The sequence below is a fragment of the Pediculus humanus genome, genomic scaffold, assembly GCF_000006295.1.
Source record: "Pediculus humanus corporis 1103172107423 genomic scaffold, whole genome shotgun sequence".
NCBI classification, from domain to species: Eukaryota; Metazoa; Arthropoda; class Insecta; order Psocodea; family Pediculidae; genus Pediculus; species Pediculus humanus.
The window spans coordinates 544021-557078 of NW_002987047.1; the positions used below are offsets into that span (position 1 = coordinate 544021).

Here is a 13058-nt window from a genome sequence, read left to right on the forward strand (position 1 = left end):
AAAAAAAAAAAAAATTTTCTCTTTTTTTTTTTTTTTTTCAATTTATTTCCAGCAAGAATTTTTTTTTTTTTACTAATCAATATTAATTATTATCGATCGATTATCAATATTATTATCATAGGGGGGGGGTCATTTCATAGTAAAAACTTTTTTTTTTTTTTTTCTTAATTTAATAATTTGACAAATCTCTCCTTTCCCCCCTTCCACTTTTAAATTCCTTGCTAGAAATAAAAATTCAAAAAAAAAATTTTATTTTTTTCCAATAAAAAAAAAAAAAAAAAAGAAAAAACTTAATAGTAATAATGATAATAAATAATACTAATAAAAAAAGATTATGATGATGATGATTATGATGATAACAATACAAATGCAAATATAACCGGTAATATAAATAAAATTTATATAGACTTTTTTAAAATCCGAAAATTAAATATTAAACCGAAAAATGAAAAAAATAAAAATAAATACGTAATTATTAAATTATTTATGTATAAAAAAACTTTACGTAAAATAAGAAGAATCATTTCGTTTCATTTAATACTATTTAATTTAGTAGTAAAGTCACTAAAAAAAAATAATATTATTATTAATCACCCTTTCGAAATCAAAATTTAATTTTTAAAATTATGTAAATAAATAAATAAAATTAATTTATGGCTTTTTATTAATTAAAAACATTTTAAAGACTAGTAAACAAAAAAAATTTTAGTGAAATTTTAAAGACTATCAAATCTTTTGTTTTCATTCGCGTTCGCACATGGTGATTATTATCATTCAAATATTACACGCAAAAAAAAATAAAAAACAAAGAGAGATGGACTTTAACGGATGTCCTATCGATAATAATCATAATAATAAATCTATTATTTAAAAATAAAAAATAAAATTAATGTTTAACAATTATAAGGCAAGATTGAAAAGTTTTTAAAAAAAGGAACTTTTTTTATTTATTTTATACACTGAAAATAAAAAAATTAAATAATATAAAAAAAAAAAAAAGTCTTCGATTTGAATTTTACCATAATAGACGAAATTAATAAACCTATCAAAATTACCCTAAATTTTCTAGAAAAAAAAAAAAAAAACAAATCAATCAATATGGTTACCGGATAAATGAAACTACGATCAACATTTTAACAAATAATCACCCCCCCCCTCCAAAAAAAAAGTTTAGAAACTTTTAGAAATGATTCTTCTACTTTTACTTTTTTTTTAAAAAAAAAAAATTATTATTATTATTACCACGGAATAAAAAATGTTACCCAAGTTCGGTTTTGCAAAAATTAATCCCAAACTTAAAAAAAAAAAAATCAAAACTTATAAATGAAAAACAAAAAGAAAAGAAAAGAAAAGAAAAATTAATATTAAAAATAGAAAAAAAAAAAAAAAGCAAAAAAACTTACCTAATTTAAAAAATAAATTAAAATATTATTAAAAAGAATCGGGGATCAATTCATCTACAAAACTGAACTTAATTAAATAAATAAAAAATATATAACAGTGAATAATAATAATAATAATAATAATAATAATACGTAATTTTATCCTAATATCTAAATCTCTCTTTTTGTAGGAATTAACGTATGAGACATGTGACGCACAATTTAGAAGGTCCTATACAATCATCATGGCAAAAAGCTCCACATTTCTTACAAACTATCATGGCTTTAAGATTACAAGAACAAGAATCTGCGCTGAGCATCGGTTCTTTATTGTGAGCCGGATACGACCCTGATGTCGGCGGTTGATCTAACTCAGAAGACACTTCGTTACATACCAAACCTCCGGTGAGACGAGGAGGCCTCCGAGTCACCGCTTGAATCCCGGGATTCGGACACTGAACTAATAGCGATCCGGAACGTTGACCGTCGACGCTTGCCGGCCTGTCCCGGGAACCGACAACGTGGCCGTGAACTTGATTTATGTTTGATGGCGGAGCACTTGAAGCTCTAGGAGGGGTACCTTTAAAACCGCTAAAAACTTGCTGAGCGTCTCCGACTCCAGTTCTTTGAACTAAAATATATTGCCCAACGTGAGAAGAATGCTGTTCGACCCCCTGGAAAATAATTCGTCATAAATTTTTACGTAATAATTTACGAGAATGAAACAAATGCGGAAAAAAAAAAACAAAGACACGAGTCGTACCTCAGAAAACGCATTATTTTGAGAATGAGGAAGAACGGCCATCGTAACGGGGATCCCTTGGGAAGATGTAAAAACATGGCGAACCATGACAGAAGACGAAGGCTGTCTTATAGCTGATCTTAATGTATTTACCTTAACCGGTATTCCCGTTTTAGGTAAAGGTCCGCTTTGAGCAGGTAAAGGTGGAGTGAAAGTTTTGGGAACTCCTAAAACAAACAAAAAAAAATTACTTAGCACCATCAATCAATGAGAAAATAATTTTAGGAAAAAAAAAACTAGATGCAAACCATTTCTGGACGAAGTAACAACACCGTATTGAGTAGGCGCTCCTCTGGATTCGGGTTTTTTATTTCCGTCTGATCTTTTGACAGCGGGAACACTAGAGGCTAACATGGAAGGAGGGGGTTTAAGTTGGGCTTTTAATTGTTCGCGATTGGGACTATTTTGAATCACAGCTTGACAAATTTGATAACTCCTTTCTAAATTTACAGCACCCGGTGGTGGTTTGTTTGATGCAGCTCTTGAGTTACGATTTCCTTTTTCTTTTCCACTGGTTTTCACCGGTCTAACTTGGGAATTACAATTCATTGATAAATACGGTACCGTATTAGTCACAATTTTAGTTGTGTTTGTGTTTGTGATGGTTGAAAATGGGGAAATAGAAGCGACTAAAGCGGTAGGGGATACCATGGAAGGCAAGCATACAATGGAAGCAGGAGGAGCGGCAGAGGCAATAGTAGTCGAAGATATAATAGGTGGTTCTCCGAATCCCGTTGCTTGAGCTACTCCGACGGTACTTGTAACTAAACTTTCTGCATTGGTGACGGATTCAGGTGGCAAAGATACTAAGTCTAATTTATTGGTAAATTCTTGTAATTGCGGAACCGTATTTATTTCTCCTGGAACAGAGGTCGTCAGAACTCCAGGTGAATTAACTTTGGAATCGTAATTCCAATCCAACCTTAAAGAATCATCCGGAAATGAATTTTCATCCAATCGTTCTGATACGGTTTCCGTTTCCGATAAAAGTTTTTCGGTAGAATCAACATCCCAACAATTTGATGCTTCAGATACTGCAACTGCGAACAAAGCTGCTTGAACTTCATTGTCGGAGTCCTTCACCTCTTCGCAAAGTGTTTCCATAACCTGAAGGACTTTAGCTCTTGAATTTTCTTCTAATATATAATTTTCCGCATCGATCATGGCATTTTCACGTTCTTTCAAAATGTTAAACTCTTCGATTTCACTTTTTATATTATCCTCAACAACACCGTCTGTCAATTCGTAACTTTTTGTTTTGATAATTTCAGACTCATCGACTAACGTTTCATTTAAATCGTTACAATCTTCAGCCTTACCCAAATCATTTTCCTCACATTTTTGATCATCATTTTCAATTAAATCATTATTTTCTATTTGACTCTCCTCGTCAGATTTTATATCTTCCATTTCACAAGGTATTTCTAAATTAACATTACTGGGAGATGGAATAAATGCTTCTGGTTGAGGGGAAGGTAAAGCATTGTTGTCTGGAGATGCTGAGGAAGAAGATTTAATTGATGATTCTGCGGTATTTATATCTTGATAATTAATATCAGTACAGTCTTCTTTACTCGTAGTGTCCAATGGATCAATTTCATTTTCTTCATTCTCTAAGAACAGATTATCCTTCTGATCTTCACATTTCACACTTTCAACTTTTTCACTTTTTTCTACCTTTTCAATTTCTGTTTCTTTTGGCTCTGACGCGCCTTCTATATTATTTTCAGGTTCAGTTTTAACCACGGCACTTTCGATTACGAGTTTTTGATCAGTCTCTTTTTCCAGAACAATATCATTAGTTTTTAATTCCTCGTCTGGTTCACAGCCTGAAGAATTTACATTAGTATTTACTTCCTGAGATTTGATTTTTTTGCTTGAAGGGATGATTTCAACATTGTTGGGACGTTTAGAGCTATCAGCATTTTCTCTTGTGATAGCCCTAGTTATAGCACCAACAGTTCGAATAGTTTGAGGTTTTTTGGAATTATTCGACCTCAATTTGATTGTAGTTTTAATTGGAGGTCTGGAAGTATTCACAATATTAGGTACAATTTTTGGAATAGATATATCTTTATATTCTTTAAACCCCCATATAGGCTCGAAATGTTTCAATTTCCAAGGGTCAATTTTGCTTTTTTCTCTTTCACTTTCAGTTTTAAGTTTTTGCTGATTTTCAGGTGTAAATTCACCCTCAGAGAGTCTTTCCCTCCATTTTTGGCAAGCTCTGGCAAAAAATTCATTATTCAGAGCAGAGTTATTCAGTCTAAGTGATGAATCAGGCTGAGCAACAATATTAGGTCTATCTACTTCAGGTAATAGTTGTACCAATTTGTACTGGTAAAGGGGAGGAAGTATTGAAAAAGTATGCTTGTTGAGCAAAGCACGAAGATCTGTATTAGATAATATTGAGTCTGGAGTTTCTAAATCAATGCATCCTTCTTTGGTTTGCTCAAGTTGAGCAGCAGTTGACATTTTTTTATAGGTTCTTTTCCTTTGTTTAATGCTGAAACCTGGAATAGATGCCAGTACTTCTCGCATTGTAAGTGGCCTTTTAGAAAATGACACATCTGTTGTTGGAGAATTATTTGATTCATTTTCTGAAAAATAATAAATTAAAATTTTTATTGAGTTTAAAATAATTGCTTTATTTAAAATAAACAACTTTGCACAAAATTTTTTAAAATTTAAGAAAAATAAATGGAAATTTATATTTACATGAAAAATAAAAATATTAAACTCAAAAACATGATAAACATCAAACCCTTCAGACTGTAAATTTAAATAATTAATGAGTAAATATAATAAACATAAATTATATGTATATTAAATATTAGAACATAAAACTATCACAAATATTTAATTAATAAATGTAAATAATTTTATAATTTAAAAAGTAAAATTTTTGAACACATTAATGAATATATAATGGTTTTATATTTCTCTCTTTTATTGACATTCAAAATACATAATTTTAAAAAACTCAATGTTGTAATCACATAAAAATCAGTAAACAAAAAAAAAATTACTGTAGATAAACATCAAAAATTAAAAAATAAAAACAATTATATTCAAAACATAAAGTATTACATAACAAAAGAAAATTTGCAAAATAGCACTATCTGTAGGCTCAATGTTTTGGTCGGCGGAACTAAGTATGTTTACATCAAGAATTCAATACCTAAATTTTTCGGCACGGATTAACTTACGTTTATTTGTAGAAAGAATGGGAACAGCTTTGACAATGACCCTAGGAAAACTAGGCATAGGAGCTGATGTACCAGCTGCAATTGTTGTGTTTTTACGTCTCCGTTTGGCTTGTTGTCGTAAAGCATGTTTAATTACTTTTTTACTATGCGAATGAGATATTCTAAGATTAATATCTTTTAACGAATCATTAAAACAGCACTGCGACTGTGAACTATCCATTTTAAAATTTTGTAAGTAATCATTTCTTTTGAATTTTTTTCATATGCCAAAGCTTGCGCCAGATCCAAGTAATTCATTCATTTGAGAAAACAAGTCGGAAGCTTTTTAAAACATGTAAAAATTTTTAATATTTATTTTATTTTATTTATCAAGTTTCATAATAATATTGGTACCGTAGACTTTAAACTTGATATAAACAATGCGGTTTCTGCATTTCACAACAACTCCCAGTAAAAACTAATTTTGACGTCCATTTTGAAAACTTTATTACACTAAAATTGGTTTCTGAATGCGCTATTAATATTCCATAGAGAAACAGAGACTATAAATCAGATTTGAAGTTATTATTTAGTAAATAAACTTTTTCTTTCTAAAGATACTTAATTCTTTCATGAGATTTTTTTTTTTTTAATATTTATAATTTTTTTTGTGCAATTTCAAATATAAATTTAAAGATTTTATTGGGCATATAATTTATTTTATTGTTTGATTTTTACAGAGAAACATTTATAATTAAGATTAATTTATTATTTTTTTATTTGTTATTAAAAATGGCAGTAAAATTGTATAACAGCATATTCCCCCGTTCTCATCCACATTTTATTTTTTTGTGTTATTTCTTCATACTTTCCAACAGGCAATCCGCATATTAAATCTGCTTTAACAGTTCTTAATGAAAGTACACTAGTTGGTTTAAAATCTCTTAAAACTGTTTGAAAACTTTCACAAGGATCCCAATTAATATCACTAAGTAATTTGCGATAATTTAAATCTCCTTTGAATATGACTAACTTTGATTCACATAGAGAATTATATAACTCTTTATCTTCAACCTTCATGACATTAAAGTCAAATGGCAAAGTCCAATAATTTTCATCTAAAATGCACCAAGTGCCATCTTCTAAATATTTTTTCCATCTGTCAGATAAATTGCTTAAACCCTCTTTATCCATTCTATCAAGCAGCCATTTTATGTCTCCTTTTGTGGTATCGGAAACATACCAAGGCAAATGCTTGACATGAAATTTTATTTTTGATGCCAGAGATGATGTACACAAAAAATCACAAAAGCAAAAATCACTAAAAATTTCATAGGATGAATTATCAGTCACAAAATCTGAAACAAATTTCTTAAATGTTAATACATAATAAAAATAATTTAATTAATTTTTTAATGATGAAGATTTACAAACCAATAATTCCATTTTTGGAGCTTTGGTTAAAGTATTCATATATTTTAGGAGAATCATTGCTTAATATAAATTCATCATAAGCATTTAATTTATGCATTGTTGATTCCTCAGTAGATAATTGATTGACATCTGACAATGATAAATCACACCTATTGCTCCAAAGAGATAATTTCAAAAATAAATTAAATGTATCTTGTAAATTTTGATTAGAAGGTAAATCAGGAATTTTAAGTAATTGAATCACACTTTGAGAAATTGATTTCATATCAGGCAATGATGCATAAAATGCTTCTTCCTTTTTTATCGCAAAAGGATCAAAGTTTTGAAGTGTTTGACTAAAAAATATTAGAAAAAATTTAATTTTAAATTGCTATTTTTCTTTAAAAGCCTAAAAAAAATAGGGTACCTGTTTTCAAAAATTTCCCACAATCTTCGATACATGTAATTTTCAACATAAAGCCATGGGGAGTAATACCAACAAGGCACATCAGTTTTGGAAATCGTTTCTGAATCAAGATATTTATTCCATACTTCTAAATCTCCTTTATTTGATTCAAACTTTATGAGAGGTTTATTAGTGACTACTTCATTTTTAAGTTTTGAAATTTTTCCAATAACACATTTTAAATCTTCTTCTCCTTCCTTAAAATAAATATGAATTGAAAGTCAATGTGAACTGATTCCATTCATTTGTAATTTTATTTTACCTTAGAGGAATCCTGAAGTATTTTTCCTTTGCTTGTGACCAAGTCATTAATGACTTTTGTTAAAATTACAGGAAGCCTACTGCTTATTGTGTAATAAGCAAATGACCTAATAAAAATATTTTATAATTTTATTAAAAATATACAAATGATAAAAAAAAAAAGCAAACATGATGATTCAAATTTGAAATATGAAAAAAATTATCTATTTTTAATGGTAAAATCAAAAGTAATGGGGAAGTAATGGGAAAAAAACAGAGAAAAAATAAATTTTTACTGGTATTAATTTAATTTAAAAAAAAAACTCAAAAATTAATTTTCAAATTAATTTAGAAAAATTTAAAGTTTTAAACCTTGATAAAATATTTTGAAAAATCTAAATTTTATTTATAATTTTCCTTATTTGTTGTTAATTGTAAATTTAACCTTCAAAAGACTTCTTCAAATAATAATATGTCTCCAATATCATTATTTTATTGAAAAATTTTTTGTAGTAAACAAACTCATTAAAAGATTATTTTGAAATAAAATGTATTGAAATTCACGTTTAAAAAAAAAAAAAAAATTTTAACCTTTTGCAATAGTTTTATTAATATTATATATACTTGCTTTGTATATTTAGCACTGAGTTTTTCATTCCAAGGTGTATTGGAATCAATACCCTCAAAGGCAATTGATGTTTGGCGTTGCATAATTTATTTATCGATTGAAATAGAAAGTTGAAGCTATAAAAATTACAAAATTTATTTTTTTTTACATATTAAACTTTCATTGATAAATTGACGAAAAAAAAAAAAAAAAATCACATCGAAATCAATTTCTTGTAGAAAAAAAAAAAAAGAAAAAACTTAACGAAATATTAAATAAAAATTTAATTGATTTAATATCAAATAAAAACTTATTAAAGTTCTTAATTAAAAAAATGTAAACTAATAAACTAATTAATCGTATATATTGATATATATGTAATAATCACCGTTATCAACAATAGTTAACGGTTACAGGGTGGCAAATACGGACATAAAACAATACAATCAAAAGTAATAAATTTTAGTTGATTTTTTTAGATTTAATAATCGCGCACTTTAAAAATTAATATTTAACATGAAATAAAAAATAATTTTTAATCGATTAGCAATTATTATTTCTTTTATTTATATGTATTTTTTTTTTTTCTAAAACTAACGTAGTCTAATAAAAAATCTTATTATTTAAAATCAAAACACAAGCAGACGATTTAGTAGTTATGGAGTGAAGGAAAAAAAAAAAAAAAATGTATTGAATTCGTATTGATGCTTTTTATTTATTTATTTATTTATTTTATGAATTTTATTTTAAAATAATTTAAGTGTTTTTGTATGAAAACGTGTGTGTGTGTGGAAACAAATAAGAAAAAAAAACTGGTTTATTTTTAAAGTCTCATTAAAGCAAAACAGTTAAAAAAAGAAATTTTCACTCGAAAAATTATTGAAATGGAATGTAAAATATGTGGTTAAAAATCGGTTTTTTTTTTTGTAAATGCAGTTATTTTTTTTCATTTGTCTGAGTAATTATTTATTTTCTACGATTTATATTAAATCATGTTTGTTTGTTTTTTTTTCTTTTTTAAATTTCAAAATATACATAAATAAAATTATAAATGTTATAAATTTTGTTCGAGATACATGCGAAAAAAAGAAGATTCAAGGTCTTATTTTAATAGGCCTACTTTGATACTGGTTTAAGTGACGTTTACAAATCAGTTGAAGTGTTTTTTTTTTTCCTCAGTTTCATTCATCTTAAATTTTATTTTATTTTTCGTTAATTTGATTTAAAAAAAAAAAAAAAAAAAGAGTACGTTTTGTTTTTGTTTAGGTGATTTTGAGAATGGCACAAGGTGTTAAATGTACTGAATGTGGATGCTCTTGTAAAGGAAAAACTGATCAAGGTGCATTACATCTTCATGTTGAAATAGAAAATTTAAAACAAAAATTAGTCGAAAGAGAAAATCACATAATGAGAATGGAAACTAATTTTTTAACAGAAGTTGATAAAAATCCTAACGGAGAGTATGCAGCACTGGCAGAAGAATTATTAACATGGCAAGATAAGTATTCAAGATTATATGAAGCTCATAAAAGAGTTCAAAAAGTTAATCAAAATTTAGAAGATAAACTTTTGAAAATTGTCGATAAATGTGAAACTGAAAAGGGGATTTTAACTAAAGATATTGCTACATTAGAACAAAAATTATCAGAAGCAAATGCTAATATGGTTTGGTTAAAGGAAGAAAACGTAAGTTTACAAAAAATTATATTTTCAAAATTTTCAAGGTAATCATGACAATTAGTAAAAGTTTTTTCAAAATACTTTGATGCTTTATGTTTACACATGTTAAAATATCAAAGGAATATTTTTATTCTTATTATGTTATTTTAGTTGATTATTTATAATAAAAATTCATAATCATGATTAATTCACTTCATATTATTTTATTGTAAAATTTTTATTTAGGAAAGAAATAGAAATGATGTCAACTTAGCTATTCAGTTATTGCAATGCAAGCCTTCAAATTTTGTGCCTCAAAAATTTGAATCACTTCCTTTAGATCTCCAACAAAAAGTTAAATTGTATATGTCAAACAAAAAAAAATGCGGAGAAGGAAACAATCAACCCAAACACGAAATGAAAACAATAAAAGTTCCAATACCGACATTTCCTCCGACAGCCATGTTTTATTCAGTAAATAAATCTTCTGGTAATATCTTTTTACAAATATTATCTGTTTTCTTTTTTCCTCCCCCCCTTTTATAAAGTATGATACAATACCTCATGAAATTATAAAAATTATAAATGTGTTTCAAACAAGAATTTTTGAATAACTTTTTCTTTTTTTTTTTTTTTTATATAGATAAAGAAATCGAAGATCAAAAATCTGGAAAACCTGTTGACATTGTTTCTGCTGCAATAATGGCAAAAATTTTGGAAGAACGAGAAAAAGAACGTCAAAATATAAAACACTGCAGGACTTGCGTTTGCCCCCTACAAAAATTATTTACAGATCAATCGTGCCAAACAGAAGATTTATTATTTTCTTCCATATGTACCGACAGTGGCCATTTAATATTAGATAATCATAACGTTTTTGGTAATTCTAAAAATCAAATATTGAAAATAGAAACTTATCAAAGTCAATCGCCTTCAGTTAGTAGTGCAATATTAATAGAAAGAACTTGTGTACCTATCGATAACAATAATACAGTAAACAATAATAATTACAATAATAATCCGATAAAAAATGTCGAAGAAAATAGTGATTTATTAACTCCTAAGAAAAATGATTTATTAAAATTAAACGTTGGTAGAAATCGGTATCATTCTAGTAAATTAAGTCGCGGCGTTAATCGTAATTTGTGCAATACGAAAAAAGATAAATTAGAAGAGGTTGGAGCGCGTAATAGCGAGATTTACATGGATGGTAGTGTTCGTTTTAGTGATTCGAATCCTTTAAATAATAAAGACGTTGCAATTGACGTCGAACAAGATTTAATTAAAAATACAACAAAATCAGGACCGAGAAGATGTTCAGTTAGTGTTCAAATGAATTCGAGCAACATCCTTTTAGATAACATGACGTGTTTTTTTCCAGTACTTGGAAATCAACAACCTCCTCATCCTTATGCTTTAGTTCACAGATCCAGGTCAACATCAGATTCGGGTTCCAGCAACGATGAAAACATCGAGTCCAGGCCAACGGAAACTAGGATTTGAAAAAAAAAAAAAAAAAAAAATGAATGTTGAATGAAATCGTTTTGACGATAAGAAAAAAAAAACGACATTAAATAGTACCGATAACAAATAATAATAATAATAATAATAATCAGGTTTATTTGAAGGTCTTCCTCAATAAAAATTAGGGAAATAATGACGATTTTTTTTCTCTTTCTCTCACAAAACAAAGAAAAAATACAAAGAAAGAAAAATTTTAAATAATAATAATAATAATAATTGTAAATGTACTTATTTATCACATATCGTGACAGTTAAAAAATCCGAAACATATGATTTGTTGCCAATCAATCATATAAAAGAAAAAAAATTATTTTTTTTAAATATTTTGTTTTTCTACTTCCCACAGCATTTAATTCTCAGTTAAATATGTTTTAACGATATCATTACCATAAAATTATTTACTTAAAAACGCCCCCACTCAAATATTTATTCAAATAATGATAATAAAATTTAATTTTTATATTATGTAATATTATAAAACCCTGATGAAAATTATTTTATTTTATTTTTTTCTTTATTAAAAATATTATATTTTTATATAACAAAAAACTTTATCAATATCATTGACAATGACAGATTAATAATGAAACTAATAATGATAATTATTTTTTTTCCCGTTTCTTATCAAATGTATTATTATTCTTCCTCATTTTTTTTTTTTTTTTTTTATAAACAAACACCAAGTGTACCTTTTGTGTTTTTCTCCGTCTTCCTCTTTAAATAAAAAAATACAAAAAATTTTATAATAATCCTCATAAAAAAAAAAAAAAATAATAAATTATCTTTAAAAAATTTATTTTTTTTAGCAACAAATCATTTATATTCGGATATTTTTTTTTTTTGGATATATATATATATGCACTAAATTATTATTATTTTAAACAAATAATGGATTTTTATCATTATTATTATCACTTTACTGATTATCAAAATAAATTTCAAATGGATTAAAATTCATTCAACTTTCATTTATGCAATGAATAACTTTAAATTTATATTATTTATAAAATTTTATACATAATATTATATATAATATTTAATCGATATACTACAAAACATGTCCGTTTATTAACAAAAAAAAAAAAAAATTAAGTAATCATTATTTTATTATTATTAAATTTTTTTAAATATGACGTCATCATTATCAGTTTTTTCTTTTTTTTTTTTTCATGAGTAAAAAAATTTTTAATTTTTATCACAGTGTCTAAAAAACAAAAAAAAATTTAAAGTTATTCAAATAAATCATCTCAACAATAATTAATTATAAATATTTAATTAATAATAATATTTATTTATTTTCAAATAAATAAATAAATAATGAATATTTACGAAAAAATTAATGAAAATATTTATTATATTTTGCTTGTAATCAATCGCCTAATGATTTGTTGTTGTTGTTGTTGGTTTTTAAAGTTTACATTTGATAACGTTTAAAAATTTTTAATAATGATAACATAACCATATATATATATATATTATCACTATTGTAAAAGAATACATAATTTTTGACAAAAAAAAATTATAAGTTGATGGACGTCAATTTTTTTTTTTTTTTTGATTTTTACAACAACATCACTAATTTTTTTGTGTTTTGTGATAAAGAGTGTATTTTAAAGTTACCTTATTAATTTATCTTAGATTTTACACAATTTTCCCCCCCCCCTTTCCTTTTTATTTCATTCTTTATTATTATAATAATACATGTCAAAAATCAAATTTGATTTTTGGTATAAAAATAAATACAATATTTTAATTAAATTAAATCTTTATGATCTTT

The 13058-nt window shown here is 26.2% G+C and overlaps 4 protein-coding genes across 4 annotated transcripts in view; 1 reads left to right on the forward strand and 3 right to left on the reverse strand.

The window, feature by feature from the left end:
- Positions 1 to 1576: 1576 nt before the first annotated feature.
- On the reverse strand, positions 1577 to 5613 carry Phum_PHUM073040 (uncharacterized protein; the record flags this gene model as incomplete). Its single annotated transcript, XM_002423546.1, has 4 exons — positions 1577 to 2056; positions 2146 to 2351; positions 2433 to 4754; positions 5394 to 5613. The coding sequence occupies 4 exons, from the start codon at positions 5611 to 5613 to the stop codon at positions 1577 to 1579; spliced, it is 3228 nt and encodes a 1075-aa protein (XP_002423591.1).
- A 181-nt stretch (positions 5614 to 5794) lies between these two features.
- Positions 5795 to 8202, reverse strand: Phum_PHUM073050 (uncharacterized protein; the record flags this gene model as incomplete). Its single annotated transcript, XM_002423547.1, has 7 exons — positions 5795 to 5935; positions 6186 to 6730; positions 6807 to 7141; positions 7213 to 7448; positions 7514 to 7619; positions 7864 to 7886; positions 8116 to 8202. 7 exons carry the CDS (start codon positions 8200 to 8202, stop codon positions 5795 to 5797), a joined length of 1473 nt encoding a protein of 490 aa, XP_002423592.1.
- Positions 8203 to 9376: 1174 nt separating this feature from the next.
- Positions 9377 to 11260, forward strand: Phum_PHUM073060 (uncharacterized protein; the record flags this gene model as incomplete). The annotated part of the gene is made up of 3 exons (XM_002423548.1): positions 9377 to 9784; positions 10004 to 10247; positions 10416 to 11260. 3 exons carry the CDS (start codon positions 9377 to 9379, stop codon positions 11258 to 11260), a joined length of 1497 nt encoding a protein of 498 aa, XP_002423593.1.
- A 1582-nt stretch (positions 11261 to 12842) lies between these two features.
- The window catches only part of Phum_PHUM073070 (GPI mannosyltransferase, putative), a gene marked incomplete at both ends in the record, with an annotated part of 1595 nt that continues 1379 nt past the window's right edge, over positions 12843 to 13058 (reverse strand). The window contains one exon of the mRNA XM_002423549.1: positions 12843 to 12901. Coding sequence (XP_002423594.1) covers positions 12843 to 12901 — 59 coding nt within the window. The remainder of the gene's footprint in view (positions 12902 to 13058) is intronic.